General features: G+C 45.2%; 1 protein-coding gene across 7 annotated transcripts; it reads left to right on the top strand.

Annotated features, from left to right (window-relative positions):
• Window positions 1–980: 980 nt before the first annotated feature.
• Window positions 981–10,568, top strand: CHTOP (chromatin target of PRMT1). Of its 7 annotated transcripts, XM_081112467.1 has the most exons (7): window positions 985–1,271; window positions 2,276–2,357; window positions 3,660–3,813; window positions 4,407–4,490; window positions 6,318–6,504; window positions 7,318–7,455; window positions 9,268–10,568. In XM_081112467.1, exons 2-7 carry the CDS (start codon window positions 2,293–2,295, stop codon window positions 9,471–9,473), a joined length of 834 nt encoding a protein of 277 aa, XP_080968593.1. In that variant the 5' UTR covers window positions 985–1,271; window positions 2,276–2,292; the 3' UTR covers window positions 9,474–10,568. The 7 variants fall into 7 exon arrangements, with proteins under 7 accessions (XP_080968595.1, XP_080968593.1, XP_080968594.1 ...); XM_081112469.1 differs by lacking the exon at window positions 4,407–4,490 and having other exon boundaries at window positions 981–1,271; window positions 6,321–6,504; XM_081112468.1 differs by lacking the exon at window positions 4,407–4,490.
• The last annotated feature ends 5,597 nt before the right edge of the window (window positions 10,569–16,165 follow it).

The following is a 16,165-nucleotide window of genomic DNA, read 5'->3' on the forward strand; positions in this document are numbered from 1 at the left end:
TCACACAGATAAAGTCCAGTAAGGACGCTCGACCATTAACCACATACACAGAAATGCTAGGATCCTGATGGGCCCACTTGGGGGTTGAAGAGGGTGGAGGGTTGAAGATGTGTTCATTCATTCATTCATCAAACATTTGAGCATTTTGTGTATCCAGGCATTAGAAAACCTCATTTATGTCTGTATCAAAATCCACATAGATGGCTGATGAGGGGAAGACCTGGAAGGGAGATCAGGGACTCAAAGATTCCACCCAAATAAGGATTTAACAATTTAATAATATTCAGGCCAAGTTGGGGAGGGGAGAAAGTGAAGAGGAAAATATGGAGGGGGGGGTGACTGGAGCAGGATCCAGTAGAGGTGGCTGGGCGTTCATGGCACTCCACAACTCTCTGGAGAGAGCAAATGATAAGGTGGGGAGAACCAGTGCAAATTAATAAGTTTATTTATTTTTTAAAAATACTTTTATTGATTTCAGAGATGAAGAGAGAGGGATAGAGAGATAGAAACAGCAATGATGGGAGAGAAACATCATCAACCAGGGCACGCGTCCTGACCGGGAATCGAACCCGGTGACCTCCTGGTTCAGGGGCTGGCGCTCAACCACTGGGCCACACTGGCCGGGCCCGCATAAAGCATCTTAGACGCTCTGCCTTAGTTTGGGGAAGCGAGCAGACGCGCGAGGAAATACGAACACGATTCCCACGGGGACCAAAACCGCTCGGAGGGGCCCAGATCTCATACTAACAACCCTGCCGGTTAGAAGAACCTCCAAATGCAAGGCCTTGGCCACGCCCCTCCGTGGGCCAAGCACCGCGAGCTCTCAGAAGGGGGCTTCGCTAAAGCCCTGCCTTCTCTCTACGGCTCCGCCCCGATTCCCGCGCAGGCGTAGCACAAACCTCCCCGCCCCCCAGTTGTGCGCAGCTCTGACGTATGACGTAACTGCGTCGACGCCATTTTAGCCGGTCCCACTCCGCACTGGGCGTGGCGGCCATTTTGTTTGGGCACCGAGCGGGAGTTGGTGGCGGCGGTTGCGGTGGCACCGACGAAAGGCAGGAAAGGGCAGGCCGTGTGGGCAGGTGGACCGGCTGAGCCCAGCAGACAGACAGCCAACAGCGAACTGACCTAGCCGTCTACCACTTACGCATCTAGCCAGCCAAACCAGTTCGCCCGAGCCCCTTCACCATCAACTCAGGTTCGGCGGGCCCCCGGCCCCCCTTCCGCAGCCGTCGTGGCAGCCCCGGGAGGAGCACTGGCGTCCTTTTCCTTCGGTAAGTTTCTGTGGTGAGAAGGATAGGCTCGGGGAGCGGAAGGGCCGGCGAACCGGACGGGGTTGGGATGTGGGAGCCGAGAGGGTGCTGGCGCGTGGGAGCCCGGGGAGGGGCGGGGCCTCGGGGCGCGAGGCGGGGCGGGGCCCGGATTGGAAACTGGCGGCGGGACTGCGGCGAGAGGTTGCGGTTTGCTGTGGATAGAAAGGAGAGTTGTTTGGCGGGTGGAGCAAAGTTGGCGGTCTTGCCGGGACTTCGAGATGGTAGGGAGGTGAAATGAGGACTGCGGGGTTTGGGGGGACGCTGGAAAGTCATGGCAGCTTTAAGGTTAAATGTCATCGAGCGCTCTCCGGGCGCTCACGCCCAGGCGAATGCCCGATCGGGAAGCCTGGCCTGCCCCCTCCCCCCACCCCTCCCCCAGGCCCCCAGCCCCTTGCCCAGGCCCCCTCTCGTTCTGGAGTCGGTGCCAGTTTGAAACTCGGCCTGCCTGTGTCCTCTCTGCGCCGGTGGTTCTCGGTCGGGGCTGCACGTGGGAAGCGCCGGGTAGCCTTTCTTCCCCTCTCCGGTTGCTGATCCCCAGACCTCACCACCCGATATCGAGGTTTAATTGGCTTGGGCCCAGGTTCCTGCATTTTTTTTTTTTTTTTAAAGCTCCTTGCAGCCAAGGTGGTTGAGGACTGCGCTAGATGGAAAGCCAGACTAGAGTCTTAAACACTCCCTTCAGCTAGGCCTGGGTCTGCCGTTTGGGAGGCTTTGGCAGATATTTTCTGGTCCTTGGCCTTGAAGTGTGCTAGTTTGACATGACTGTCTTAGAAGCTTAAGCACCTGGAATGAGTTTCAGTGTGGTCTTCAGGAGTCTTTGATGCAGGCCTTTTCATTCATTCATTCACTCACTCACTCACTCACTCACGCACTCACTGCTGCCTTGGGCCTTGGGCCCCGGGCCCCGGTAGAAATGAGGCCCTTGTTGTTTCTGATGTGCTCATTCTGCCTATTGTCCTTTGTAGATCCTCGGGATTTGAAGATGGCTGCACAGTCAGCACCGAAAGTTGTGCTAAAAAGCACCACCAAGATGTCTCTAAATGAGCGGTGAGGCAGCGAACAGCAACTTCAGCTCGTTCATAAGAAAACATTCCTTAAATTGGCCCTGGGGTCCAATGCACAAAAGCCGGTTTTAAAACTAAATACCAACAGAAGGCTACAGACCTCTGTTCTTAGTTGCATCTTATTTATGTGGTACACAGAGCAAATTGGGCAGTTGTTTCAAAACCCCTTACCAGTAGATTTTTATGTTAAGCTGTCTGAAATATTGATTTGGTGGGATGTATTTTAAAAAGACTCCTCACACCCTCCCTTTTCTTCACATTTTTTTCACATTGACACGGGGATGGTGCAGCTTGGTAGCACGGTACCCTGGCTGCAGTAGGCTTGCTGCCCAGTCCAAGGCCAGCAGTGTTGTGTCTGGCCTGTAAGAGGCGGGTCGCAAGCTTTGAATATGTCCGAAGGCCCTTGAATGCCATTCTTGGGCCTTGTAAGAGGCACTTGCTTTTGCTCCATTTCACTTTCTTTCCATTCTGCTTTTCGTTTGTTTTTGTTCTGGATTCTTTCACAGCTAAGTGTTCTTCTCTTCCATTCCATTAAGCTTATTTTACAGAAATAATAGAGTGTCTTCACAAACTCTTAAAACAGTTGAACTAATCTAACTTTTCCAGAAATAGTTGAAGTAAAAAAAATTTAATCATTTCAGACTAAGAAAATCAAAGATATTAAAAGGTGGTTTCTGTCTATGAGGGCTCTGTTCATTGAGAGCCTTTGGCCAGTGATTTTAGACCACGTATATTTTTGCCTTTTTTGAAGCATATGTGCTCCTTTTCTCTTGGATACACTAATTCCTTGTATTCACATAACTAAGTGGACAAATACATAAGAAAATGTGATGCATTCCTATAACTTACATGGGCGCATTATTTCCACGGGCTTTGAAGGTGCTCTAGTCCTTCCTTATATTTGCCCTTAAAATGCACCCTCAGTTCTCCCAGGGTTTTGACTTTCTTTGTTTGTCTTTGAAGCTACATCTTTTGTCTCTTGTTGTCATCATATCTGCTTACTGCGTGTTTTTCATACCTTCCACCTCTCTCAGAGCCGTTACTTGAGCCCTTGTTATCACTTTTGATTGAATGTGCTGCACTTAGCTGCATTTCTAAGTTTCTGATTCTTGCAAGTTGATGGAAGCAGAGGAGTCTTTCACCCACATCAGCTTTGATCTAAGTGTACCGCTTTACTTAAAAGTTCGTGGGATCTGGAGTTCCTGGTCTAGCAAGCCATGAAAATGCCAATAAATGTTTTATAATAAAGCTTTTATTTAAACATCCATTTTGTTCGACCTTGAAGCTTTACTAATATGCTGAAGAACAAACAGCCGATGCCAGTGAATATTCGGGCTTCGATGCAGCAACAGCAGCAGCTAGCCAGTGCCAGAAACAGAAGACTGGCCCAGCAGATGGAAAATAGACCCTCTGTCCAGGCAGCATTAAAGCTGAAGCAGGTGAGAGAATGAGTCTGAACATTCCAGAAGCAGCTGGTGATTTCTGTCAGGCAGTCCACTAAGACTGTCAGGAGTGATACAAGGTGGCTCAGGGCAAAAGCTGAAACTTCTCTGCAAGAAAGAGAAGTTCAGAGAATCCCCATTTTGTCAGGTACCAATAAGTAACTCTTTGTTGTCTTTCTCTTTTTTAGGGTGTTTGCCATCAATGTGGCCTGTTTCTCTGTTATCAATGAGTGCTAATCTCCTGTTTTCTGATCCTTTGCCCTTAAAGTAAATTCACTGGCTTTTTCTACAAAGAAATTTTGGTTTTAGATGACCTTCAAAAATTCCTTTATTCCCTGTTACATGATTTACAAATCAGGGACGTGCTTTCTCCCCTAGTCCAGGGGTCTGAATGGCCTCAGTCAGTGGTTTCTGTGCTAACATATAGAAATAATAGGATGACCCTCATCTCCGCAGCACCTAAATTTTTGTCAGTAAAGTCCAGCGAGAGCACTGAGTAATTTAAAAGTTAATGGGTTTGCTTTCAGATTTCCAGTAAGAGATAATCCTATTCAGACCTGAAATAAAAACTTGCTCTTTATTATTCATAGACTTTATATGCAAGTCCGGACAGTGGCTGTGGAAGGATATGTCCAAGCTGTGGCTGGGCGTCTGAAGGGCGGTGCCATGCAACTGTAAGGACTAACTGGTAGCACTGCATGGCTGTGCATAAATTCAGCAGTTAAATATAACACCCACCCCCACCCAGAACCATTGGGCTCACTGACCAAAAATAAACAAGGCCTTCTGCTTCAGCTACCTTAAGCCTTGGAGTGACTGTGCTCGTCCCTGACTCAGGAAGGCAGTAAAAGGCACCACCGTTTTCTAGGAGTAAATATAAGAAATGGTTGAAAACAAGTCTCTGACAGATCATTCCAAAGGGTCTTTCAATAAGCTTTAAATATAGGCTATGCAGAAATAGCCTCTGGAGTGGCACTGTCCAATAGAACTCTTACAGTAGTGAAAATGTCCTGTGTGCTCTCCAATACGGTAGTCACTAGCCACAAGGGACTTTTGAACACTTCAAATGTGCTTAGTGCGATTGAGGAGCTTAGTTGGTTGGGGGTAGGGGGTGGGCAGGTGTTTCTTTGTGTTTTTAATTTTATTTACTTGAATTAGCCACATGTGGCTAGTGGCTACCTTAGCATACAGCATAGTTCTAGAGTAGAAACTGGGTGATATAGTGGACATCCTTAAGCTTCCTGTCAATGTTAGAGACCAATATTGGTGGCAGGTAAGGCTTGGGAAGGGAGAAGAACTAAGTGCTGTACATTCTCCCTGTAAAACACAGGTCTTGGGAGAGTATTCTCAGGATGCCTGAACAAAACGACATGTAGAATGAAGTCCTGACCTTATAATAGTATGCAGTCAGGAGAGTGATGTCATGGGCTTTTATGATTGGTTTACCTGCTCACGCTAGGTGCATAATGTTCAAAGCCTGGCCTTCTGATTAGAAGCAGTTTATGATCTTGTGCTAGATACATAGAATTTATTTTAATTTATATTGACTGATGGCTTTATAGAAAAACAAGTTTGCTGAGGTCTTGGTTGTGTTCAAAGCTACAGTTACCTTTTTCTTTGAAGAAATTTAATTCTTTGGTATGTGGTCTTTATAATTTTTCTTCTAGGGACAAATGATTGAAAATCTTTGTCTCTGATATGTCTTTGTCCTGGAGTGTGGACCTGCGTTTTGTGATTATAGCTCACCTGTCTTTATTCTGATGCAAATTTGGCCTGTCTCTCTCTGGAGATACATTTGAGTTATATGTTCATTTTGAATTAAAGGTCATTATACTGGTTTAATGGAGCTATTTGCAAGGGTAGACATGGAATTGAGGCTATTTAAGAAATTGAGAAAAGGAGGTTTGACTTTTTGTGTTTATTTACATCTTAAGGTAAAAAGTGGACTGTCTGGGGATATGTACTCAGGAAAAATGGAACACATTGGCCTCTGAGAAATCAAATGTTGTTCTTAAGTCACAAGAATTCAGATGAATTTTTAATTTAAATTTTGCCCCGCGTGGATGAACTTCCTATGGTGTTTGAGTAAACCTTTGAAGACAGTGGTAGTCCTTGGGCAAGTATTAATCAAGAATCAAGTCATATCATTATCAATCTGTGATTTAAAAACAACAGAATCGGGATTTGGAATATAGAGTGTTCTTACTAAAACTTAAGTTTCAAGTAGTGGTGTAAGACTTATAGGCAAACTAGCAAGCTAATTTGTTGTAATGCCAATTTCATAGGACCATTCTCAAGCTTCTTAGAAGCTCTGGATCAGAATTTTGCCTTTATGTCATGTTCTGAGGCTTGCTTCTAGTTTAACATTCTTATGACACCCACAGCAGGTTTATCTGCCTCCACATAGTCATCTCACTTGCTTCTTTTTCTCTGCACTTTAAGTTACAAAATCCCACTGGATTGCTTTTTTGATCTCAATCCCTCAACACCTTTTCTTCCAGAAGAGCTTAAAGCAGCGCCTGGGTAAGAGTAACATCCAGGCACGGTTAGGCCGACCCATAGGGGCCCTCGCCAGGGGAGCGATCGGAGGACGAGGCCTACCCCTAATCCAGAGAGGCTTGCCTAGAGGAGGACTACGTGGGGGACGTGCCACAAGAACCCTACTTAGGGGCGGGATGTCGCTCCGAGGTCAGTGCTGTGTTCCTGATAATTGTCGAGCCCCTCCCCCTTTCCTTTTCTCTTGGGCTGCTTATGGACACATTTGTTTAACATCTTTAAGCCTGAATTTGTATTAATATAATTAATAACTTGATATCACATATTTTTAATAGTGCTGCATGTCCTTTTATCAATACCATACCTTTTCTGATAATGTGCAATGGTGAGAGGCTATGACCTGCGTAACAACAGGTAATTCACGTCATCTCCATTCCATTTTAAAACACCCTGCTGCTGCTTGAATCAAAGCACATTCAAGTTCTAGAAATAAATCAAGTCTTAAGAAATGTATGGGTCTGTTGGCCTATATCTTAACCAGTCATCTCTTTTCCTGGTGCTAGTGAGTATTTCACTATACATCTATAAAAAAGAAGACAAGTTGACCCATAGCACTTAGCTATATATACATTTGGGGCACTGTTCCCTGTATAGTTCTTGTCCCTACAAGAGTGTATTGAGAACAGGAACCATATTATTTATGTGTAAATTTATCGTAATGTTAGGTACCTATCTGATTATTCAGTAGATACTTATTAAATGTACATACTTCCTAATTACCTTAACTCCTCCCAGCTTCTTCCAAAAATGGATTTTTGGTCAGACTTGTTTAATTGATTGAATAAAGAGCATCTTAATCTGTTCACACTCCATATGCAGCTTTCCCCACCCAACCTAAAAATTACCTGAATTAACTTATTTAACCCTTACCGCCTTCCTTTGGTTAGAATCTACTTTGTCTCTCTTGGATTTACCTGCATATACATTGTATGCCTCCTCTCTAAGGTCAAAACCTGCTCCGAGGTGGACGAGCCGTAGCTCCCCGAATGGGCTTAAGAAGAGGTGGTGTTCGAGGTCGTGGAGGTCCTGGGAGAGGGGGCCTAGGGCGTGGAGCTATGGGTCGTGGCGGAATCGGTGGTAGAGGTTAGTCAGCTACCAACTTCAGAGAATAGCTCCCTCTTATTTCTCTCCCTTTAAAGCTCAGAGCCACCTTTCTGCACAGCTTCAAGTCGTAGGCAGGCTTATTTGTTTGTCTTGTTTTGTTTTTTGAAACTGGCTTATTTTTCTAAATTCACATGGTGGTAGTGCAAAAGTCTGTCCTGGGTTTTCTAGGAACTAGTAGGTACATGTTATAGAGCCAGATTATATGTGCAGTCTTCCAGACTCTTGTGAATTTAAATTGTATTGTTAAGATGACAAAGTGGTCAGTTTGGGGTTTTACCTTTCTCTGTCCCTGCCCCACCACCACACACAACGCACCCCATAACTCAAAACCCCTTTTTTGAGTCTAAAAATCTAAAAGAGGAAGGTGTACAAAAATGAAGCAGAGTTAAAATAAGGATGAGATCTGGAACTGGGTAATGACTCTAAAACCAAGTAAATTCAAGGTAAAGTTTGTGTCTGTGGGAAACCAGAGATGACTTTTTGAGTACGTTTATTAAAGCTGGGGACCGTGAAACAAGGAAGGGCCTAGGATAGAAGAAGCAACAAAAGGGACCTTGGAGACAGGCTCAAGGAGTTAGCCCAGGACCACATGCTCCCCTGGTGGCAAGTCTCTCATGGGGAGTTGAGGATATGCCCGCCAGTGGAGGAAAGGGAGGGGGTAAAGGTTCCGGCTTGCTCCCAGGAGGTAGAAGGCAAGGATGGTATTGTGTCAGTTAACTGACTGACTCATGTTTGATAGCAATCTTACCTTTGAGACTTAGTGATACTTGTCTTGTGACCTCTTGACCCAGATTGGAAGGGTTTTAATGGTGTTGCTGTTAAAATGCCAGATCTCATGGGAATTTTCTGGCTTAAAGTTCAGTGGAAAACTCCCAACATCTGTCGAAGAAAAAGAAAATTTTTACTCTCTTAGCTTAACCCTGTATATATGGGCTTTGGTCCTTTTAAAGTGTGTGGTGGGTCCATAATTTATGACCTTAACGTTGCCAAGGGATAATAACTGTTAGGAAAGGAAATTTGATAACTGAGGGCTTGTTTTCTTCTCGCCTATTATATGTTGCTTGGCTTATTGAGTGCAGTGCAAGCTAGTTTGGGTTTCAGGATGAAATAGCATGTTTCCAAATTATCTTGACTTGTTTCTGAGCAACGACACAGGGGTGAGGGAGTCAAAGTCTTAGCTGGGTATGTTTTGTTAAGTGAATTGAAACCACCTCTCAGATAACCATAACTGTTATAAGTATCTAGAATAGCAGATAAAGTGGCTGAGACTACTCAGGATTTTTTTCCCATCTCCCCACATTGTTCCGATGTAAAAATAACTCCTCCGTCTCCTGACATAGGGTCAGCTCTTTAGGTCTTTAGGTTTGATAAGTTTGAGGAGAGATGAGCTAATTTTCCAGAAGGATCTCCAATAAAGCTTAATTTGAAAACTGGCTTCATACCTCTGTTGCTCTGTGCCCTTATTACTTTCTCCCTATCTTAATAAATGAGTTTGTCTGTAATGTATTTTAATTATGAGCTTATAGTAGGTCCCAAAGTTGAGGTAATTTGTTTTAGGAAACATTAAAATTTTTTTAAATTAAATAGCATTTAGAGATGAGCATATAATAAGGGATTCATTATGTGTGCTTTCCATGTGTTGCTTGCTACCCAGTGTGTTTCCTATTTTTCCAGACTTCTCCTCTTTGCCCTGCCCTTCAGCCTCTCAGCTAGGCCCCACTGCTCTAAGGGGCATTTACTAGAGCACCCGTTAAACCTACTTGTAACTGTCTTTTTTTTCCCTTGGGCCAGGTCGGGGTATGATAGGTCGGGGAAGAGGGGGCTTTGGAGGCCGAGGCCGAGGCCGTGGACGAGGGAGAGGTGCCCTTGCTCGCCCTGTACTGACCAAGGAACAGCTGGACAACCAATTGGATGCGTACATGTCGAAAACAAAAGGACACCTGGATGCGGAGTTGGATGCCTACATGGCACAGACAGATCCTGAAACCAATGATTGAAGCCTGCCTTCCCTCCTCTGAGAGACTTGTTAAAAAGTTACCACATCTGTAAATAACCTTGAGATGACAGACGAGAAGAGCCTACCTAACTGATGCTGGAAGGACCTATCACAATAGACTATGGACTTACTTGCCACCAGTGTGCGTTTAGTGTGTTCCTTTTTTTTGATAACTATTGTATGAAACCCTTTTTCCCTCTGATTTGGGTTGGGTTTCGTTTTGTTGTTTGGGTTGGTTTGTTTGTTTTCCTTTTCCCAGACTTCTCTTTGAACATGAATATGTTGGCCTTCTTTCCACCTCTGCCTCCCCTCACCTGCCATATATGCTTTGACTGTCTAATATTTCCTCTGTTCATCTCTCTATTCTCTGAAAGTCCCAGAAAGAATCCACTCAATGCTCCTCCCTGATGCCTAGGTGTCTGTGATGCAGTTCTGTTCTTTATCACTTTAATAGCCACTTAGAAGTGGTTAGAAACCTGGAGTTCAAAAATGCATTCTGCCACGTTGATATTTTAATATAGTAAATTAGGAACTTGGCCTAGCTACAGTGTCACATGACAGGTTATGCATGGTAGCAGCTCTGATTTGATGGAAGTTGCTACCATGTGCATTGATACCACATATGTGAGCTGGTTTGGGTGTGTGCATTATTTGTACCATGGAATAAGATTTATAAACTTGCCTCTTGGCTTTGCATCATGTCCAAAGGGGTGCTACTGGGTTGGCTTACACCTGCAGTGGGAAGGGAAAGGCCACTGGTTAAGCAGATGCATCAGAAGGGATGGGAGAACTATGGCAGATACCTGCTGGGGAGGGGTCAGAAGATACCCATGTTGAATGTAATACTTAGGTTTATCCCAAACCAGTCTTGAGCTTTTCCATACATTGGCTTTGTTTGACCCTCTTATTTCCCTTGAAGGTTTGTAAGTTCAACCATAGTCTGTCAACTGTTCCAGTTTCAGTAGACTCTTGTATTTATGGTTTATTATAACAAGAAATTGTTCTCTCAAATCCAGCTAGGACTTTTTATTTGTTGTGCTCTTGGAAATGCTATGGCTACTGTAACACTACCTTAATATACCCCTTATAGAGCTGAGTCCTTGATAGTCGTGTTAAAATTCTTGGGAGCTCAGTGGATGGAGTGTCGAACTGCAGACCCACGGGTCTTGGGTTTAATTCCGGTCGAGGACGCGTACCTCAGTTGCAGGCTTCTCCCCGACCCGGGCGTCGGGGGTGTGTGCGGGAGGCAGCCAATGTGTGTGTTTCTCTCACATCGATATTTCTCTCTGTCTTTCGCTCTTCCACTCTCTTTCTGAAAAGTCAATTGAAAAATACCCTCGGATGAGGATTAAAAATAAAAAGATAAATTTTAAAAAATCTTAGGAAAGGGGTATTGTGGCTTTGGGACAGAAAGTGAAGAATCTGTCCATCCCTGAGTAAGCCTTGCAGAAAGATTAACCACACAAAGTAATGTACTGACCCATTTGGTCCATACAAAGGTCAAGCAGTATCCTGGAACCCAGCACTGGTTTCCCTTTTTCCCTGCATTGTTTAAGGGAAAAGAATCTAACCACCTCCAGGCAAACCAATTACCATTGACCTACCTGGTGCCTAAACTGCTGGGGGGTTGTGTTCATTGCATGCTGGGAAGGAAGTTTTGATCAGGAAGCCTGTCTGATCGAAGCTACTTTACTTAACCCCTCGGTGCAGCCAGTGGTTTAGTTAGCTGTGGAAGGGAGAGCTTGAAAAGATCACATGGGGATAGGATTTAACCATGCTGACAGCCAATCTGACCTGGATTCTGAGTGTACTGTAATTCCTCTAAGAATGGACGGAGACGAGGTCTTCAACCCAGACAGGTGTTCATAATCTTTAATTAGAAGGAATAAAAGGTATTTTTATATGGGTGTGGGTAGGTGTAGGGATATCTCCATTGGAGCCCCCAAGGCCCTGAGGGAGGTGCTGATCAACAGTGGGCAGCAAACGTCACATCCCTGGTGGCCTTGCATCAGGCACATGCAGGGTTTCTAGGAACCCTTTTCCCCAGCCCTCCCCCAAAGTGGTTAGCAACTACATTCCCCTAAAATGACTATTTACCTAGAACTTCCCCTGAGGATATATATTATTTCAATCTGGTGACTTTTGAGCCCCCTCTGATAATATACCCAAATACTTCCTGTATGTAGAGTGAAAGGCATGAAGGGGAACCTAGGCGGACAGAGGTGAGGGCCACCGTGGAGCCCTTCAGCAGCAGTCTTACAGTGCCCCACTTCACCTCCACGCAGCTCACCTCCCTGCTCATGCCCATCTTCCCTCACCGGGAGTTCTCCCCAGACTTGACAACATTCCCAGGATGAAGACTATGGAAGGAGTCCCGAAGTGGGGAAAGGGGCACAGGATGGCAGCAAGTGCCTCCCATCACCACCCCCTCATCCACTGATGGAATTCCTTTGAGGGGGTTCTCTCAGGACAGAATCCCTGGATGCCTCACCCCCTGGGCTAAGGAAGAAGTTGGGGCTGGGAAGCTTGGGTCCTCCCAAGGCACTGGGTGTACCTTAGTCGCTCTCTTAGGTCAGCCTCTTCTAGCTCAGGCTCCCGCTGCCCAGGGTGCTTCCAATCCCACCACATTCTGACTCATTGTTCTTAGTGCCTATGGTGGCTGTTCAAAAGGATGTGTTCGGGCGGGGGGGGGTGTTAATGGGGGGATAAGGACACATTTGTAATATCTTAACCAATAAATTAAAGATTTAAAAAAAAAATGTGTTCATGTCCTCTACACCCTTGGCTCTGGCTCCACTGGGCAGTGCAGGGAGCTGAGCCCAGGTCGGGTCTCATTTCTAAAATCTGAAATCTTTACTACTGTGAAGATGTCGACATGGCCTGGTGTTCAGGGGACCCTGAGGCATCCTGGTGGGGTGGAGGATGGGGGCTTTGAGGGTCCCAGTGGAGCCTAAGCTCCCTTCTCTTTCTGCCTCCTCTATTCCTCCTTCATTCCCAACAGTGGGTACAAGGAATTTCCCTCCAGTCACGGGCTCTCTAGCCCCACCTGCTGCTCACTGCAGTTCCAGCACCTGAGGCTTGTGTCCCATTTCTGCCACCCTCTGTCCCTATTGAGTGTCCCGGATAGAGTGGGACCAGGAGTCAGCCTGGCTCCTACGTCAGCCTTTTACTCATTCAGCCACCATCCACAGAGGACTTGCCATGCAGACACAAACAAGGCATTATTGTTAGAAGGGCCCTGGGAGCACAGAGAAGAGTGATAAACTGGATCTAGAAAGTCCTAGGAAAGTTTAACAGACAAGGGAGAATATTTCAAGTAGAGGGAATGACAAATACAAAGGTATCCAGACCTAAAAGAGCATGTTGTATGCCAAGGAAAGCGTGTGTGAGTGGAAACAGGCCCAGGAAGGCTCTGGGAACTGTGATGGTGGCAGCAGCCACCATGGCCCTCTTACCTTGTAGGGCTGGCAGGCCAATAGGCCTGTGACAGCTGAGGCTTCATGGGGCCTATTTATTTATTTTTATTGATGTTTTTATTTTTAATTTTTTGTAGGGGTCACTGGCCCATCTTTGCTTGAAACTGATGGGTCCAAGATCCAATCATTGAGTTTTGAGAGAGAAACATTGATGTGAGGGGGAAACATTGATTGGCTGCCTCTTACACACCTACTACAGGGATTGAACCCACAACTCAGGCATGTGCCCTGACTGGGAATTAAACAGGCCACCTTGCCCTGGCTGGAATGGTTCAGTGGATAGAGCATCGGCCTGTGGACTAAAGGGTCCCAGGTTTGACTCCAGTCAAGGGCACATGCCCGGATTGCAGGCTCGATCCCCCGTAGGGGGCATGCAGGAGGCAGCCAATGATTCTCTCTCATCATTGATATTTCTCTCTCTCTTCCTCTCCCTTCCTCTCTGAAATCAATAAAAAGATATTAAAAAAACAAATAAAACCGGACTACCTTTTGGAGTACAGGACAACACTCCAACCAACTGAGCAACACTGGCCAGGGTTCATGAGGCCTCTTTAAAGGATTTGCTTTGAGGAAAGAGTGAAGATAGAAAATAAAAAATGGAATCACTTTAACTAAGCTGCTAAAATTATCCACACTATGAAGGCTGAGGCATGAGGACTCTATTCTTGTTCTAACTAGCCTTTTTGAACTTTCCAGTCCTTTGTCAATGCCTGTAAATACATTTGGACTTCCAGGTAACCTTCTGATTACCTGCCTGAAGGACTCACATATCCATTCAACCTGACATCCATTATATAGACCACCTGACATCTGAGTGATAACCATCCTGGACCAATCCTAAGGCTAAGATGCTAGACTGATAGTTCACAAAAATGAACTTTTACTCTAAAAACTCAACTTTTCTTTCTTCTTTGGAATACTTGTGAGTTTTTTGCCTAGCAGTGTTCCAACTTTAAGACCGTTTAATAAATCTTTCTTTTACTTCTCACAAAGCCTCCGGACTCTGAGTTTGACAACTTGATTCTCCATTTAGGCTTGATTAATTTATTTTATCTTTTAGTGTAAGGTGATTCTTGGCTTAAGATTTAAAAACATCTATGGCCCTAGCCAGTTTGGCTCAGTGGATAGAGCGTTGGCCTGCAGACTGAAGGGTCCCGGGTTCAATTCTGGTCAAGGGCACATGCCTGGGTTGTAGGCTCCATCCCCATTAGGGTGCGGGCAGGAGGCAGCCCATCAATGATTCTCATCATTGATGTTTCTACCTCTCCCTCTCCCTTCCTCTCTGAAATCAATAAAAATATATTTTAAAAATAAATAAAAACATCTACAGTGTAATATGAGACATATGAGAAATATATATTTGGTCTTGAACCCTGTTCTTGGCACAGAGCTTCTGAAACCCTAAGAATTTCATGTGATAAGAGCAATAATGGTGTCTTGTTATGTTAAAAACAAAAAAAAAAAACAAAGAAACAAAAAAACACCCGTAGGATGGGGGCTGGTTGTCAATGGAGCCAACCATGTGATTAGAAGATTGGAGCTTCCTGCCCCATCCCTCTAGGGAGGTGAGAGGGGCTGGAGGTTGAGTTATGTTAATGATGTGCTTTTGGCCCCCATCTAAAGGTTGCCAGGAGAACTAACCTTATGATTAAAGAGTTGGAAATTTCAGTTCCCACACCCTAACCTCCAGGGAGGGGAGAGGGGCTGGAAGTTGAGTTCAAGCACCAATAGCCAATGAATTATTTAATCAGTCATGCCTATGTAATGAAGCTTCTATAAAAACCCAAACACATGGAGATGGGGGAGAGTGGAGCACCTGGAGAGGGCAGGCACCTTTGTGCCCTTTCCCCATACTTTGCTCTCTTCCATCTCTTCCATCTGGCCGTTCCTGAGTTATATCCCTTTCTAATAAACTGGTAATCTTGGAAATAAAATGTTTTGAGTTCTATGAGCTGCTCTAGCAAATTAATGGGACCCTAGAAAGGGGTCATGGAAACCCGATTTATAGCCAATAAACCAGAAGCACAGGTAACAACCTGGACTTCCCATTGGCATCTGAAATAGGGTGGGGAGGGTCTTACAGGACTGAACCCTCAACCTGTGGAATCTGATGCTCCTGCCTGGTGGGCTGTCCAGGCAGATAGTGTCAGAATTGAGTTGGTGTCCAATAATTGCTTGTTAAAGGTGTTAAAAAAGAAACAACAGTCCAAAATGAAGTCACCCTTGCTAAGCCACAAATCAAAATTTAACTAATTGCAATGTCAGCTTCTCCCAAACCAGTCAGGAATTACCTGGTCAGCACCAGTGAGGTAATCTGCCTGAGGGAAGGTGACCTTGCCTGAAATAATCCATTATTAAATTTCTTGTTCCAACTCTTTCTGCCTTTAAAACCTTCCAATTTGTACAATTCCTGGGAGCACCCTTCTAGTTGCTAAGTGGGATGCTGGTCAATTCATGAGATTTATGAATGGCCTAATAAAGCTAATTATGTCTTCAAATTTACTAGGTTGAATTTTGTTCTTAGGTTTGTCTGTGTGTGTGTGTGTGTGTGTGTGTGAGAGAGAGAGAGAGAGAGAGAGAGAGAGAGAGAGAGAGAGAGAGAGGAACATTGATTTGTTGTTTCACTTATGCATTTATTGGTTGACTAGAGGCCTAGTGCACGAAATTTGTGCACAGGTAGGGTCCCTAGTGGCTGACACTGCCGGTTGGCCAGCCGCCTCTCCTTGCCCCGACCCCCTCGCCCCCCCCTCCACCCCCCGCAGTCCAACTCCAGTGGAGGGGACAATTTGCATATTAGGCTTTTATTATATAGGATTCTTGTACGTGTCCTGACCAGGGATTGAACCCCCAACCTTGGTGTATTGTGACGACACTCTAACCAACTGAGCTACTTGGCCACGGCTGAATTTTGTTTTTTTATAGAGGTATGGGGGAACATACACATACACATACACATTGAAATTCGATCCAGGAACCCAAAGGCACAGTGATGAGAGAGACACAGTAAAAAGCTATCTGTGAGAGTCTTGGGTGAAACAAGGGCTCCCAAAATTCCTAAAGTTTTATCATTTTGAGTTTAACCAAAAGTATATCCTTTAAAGGAATTTCAGAGGAAAAACCAGGTCAGCAAATAGAGAAGAGAGGAGATGGGGGAGAGCTAGACAAGGAAGATAAAAGAAGAGGACAGACCTCAGCCACCTCACACTTCCCAGTGCTA

Source organism: Myotis nattereri, assembly GCF_964212035.1.
Source record: "Myotis nattereri genome assembly, chromosome: 18".
Lineage (NCBI taxonomy): Eukaryota > Metazoa > Chordata > Mammalia > Chiroptera > Vespertilionidae > Myotis > Myotis nattereri.

Bases quoted from the DNA above. Each gene is read 5' to 3' on its own strand.
- CHTOP (XM_081112467.1), top strand. From the start codon at position 2,293: ATGGCTGCACAGTCAGCACCGAAAGTTGTGCTAAAAAGCACCACCAAG. The intron at 4,491-6,317 runs GTAAGGACTAAC...CTTTTCTTCCAG, and splicing joins AAGGGCGGTGCCATGCAACT to AAGAGCTTAAAGCAGCGCCT. The intron at 6,505-7,317 runs GTCAGTGCTGTG...CTCCTCTCTAAG, and splicing joins GGGCGGGATGTCGCTCCGAG to GTCAAAACCTGCTCCGAGGT.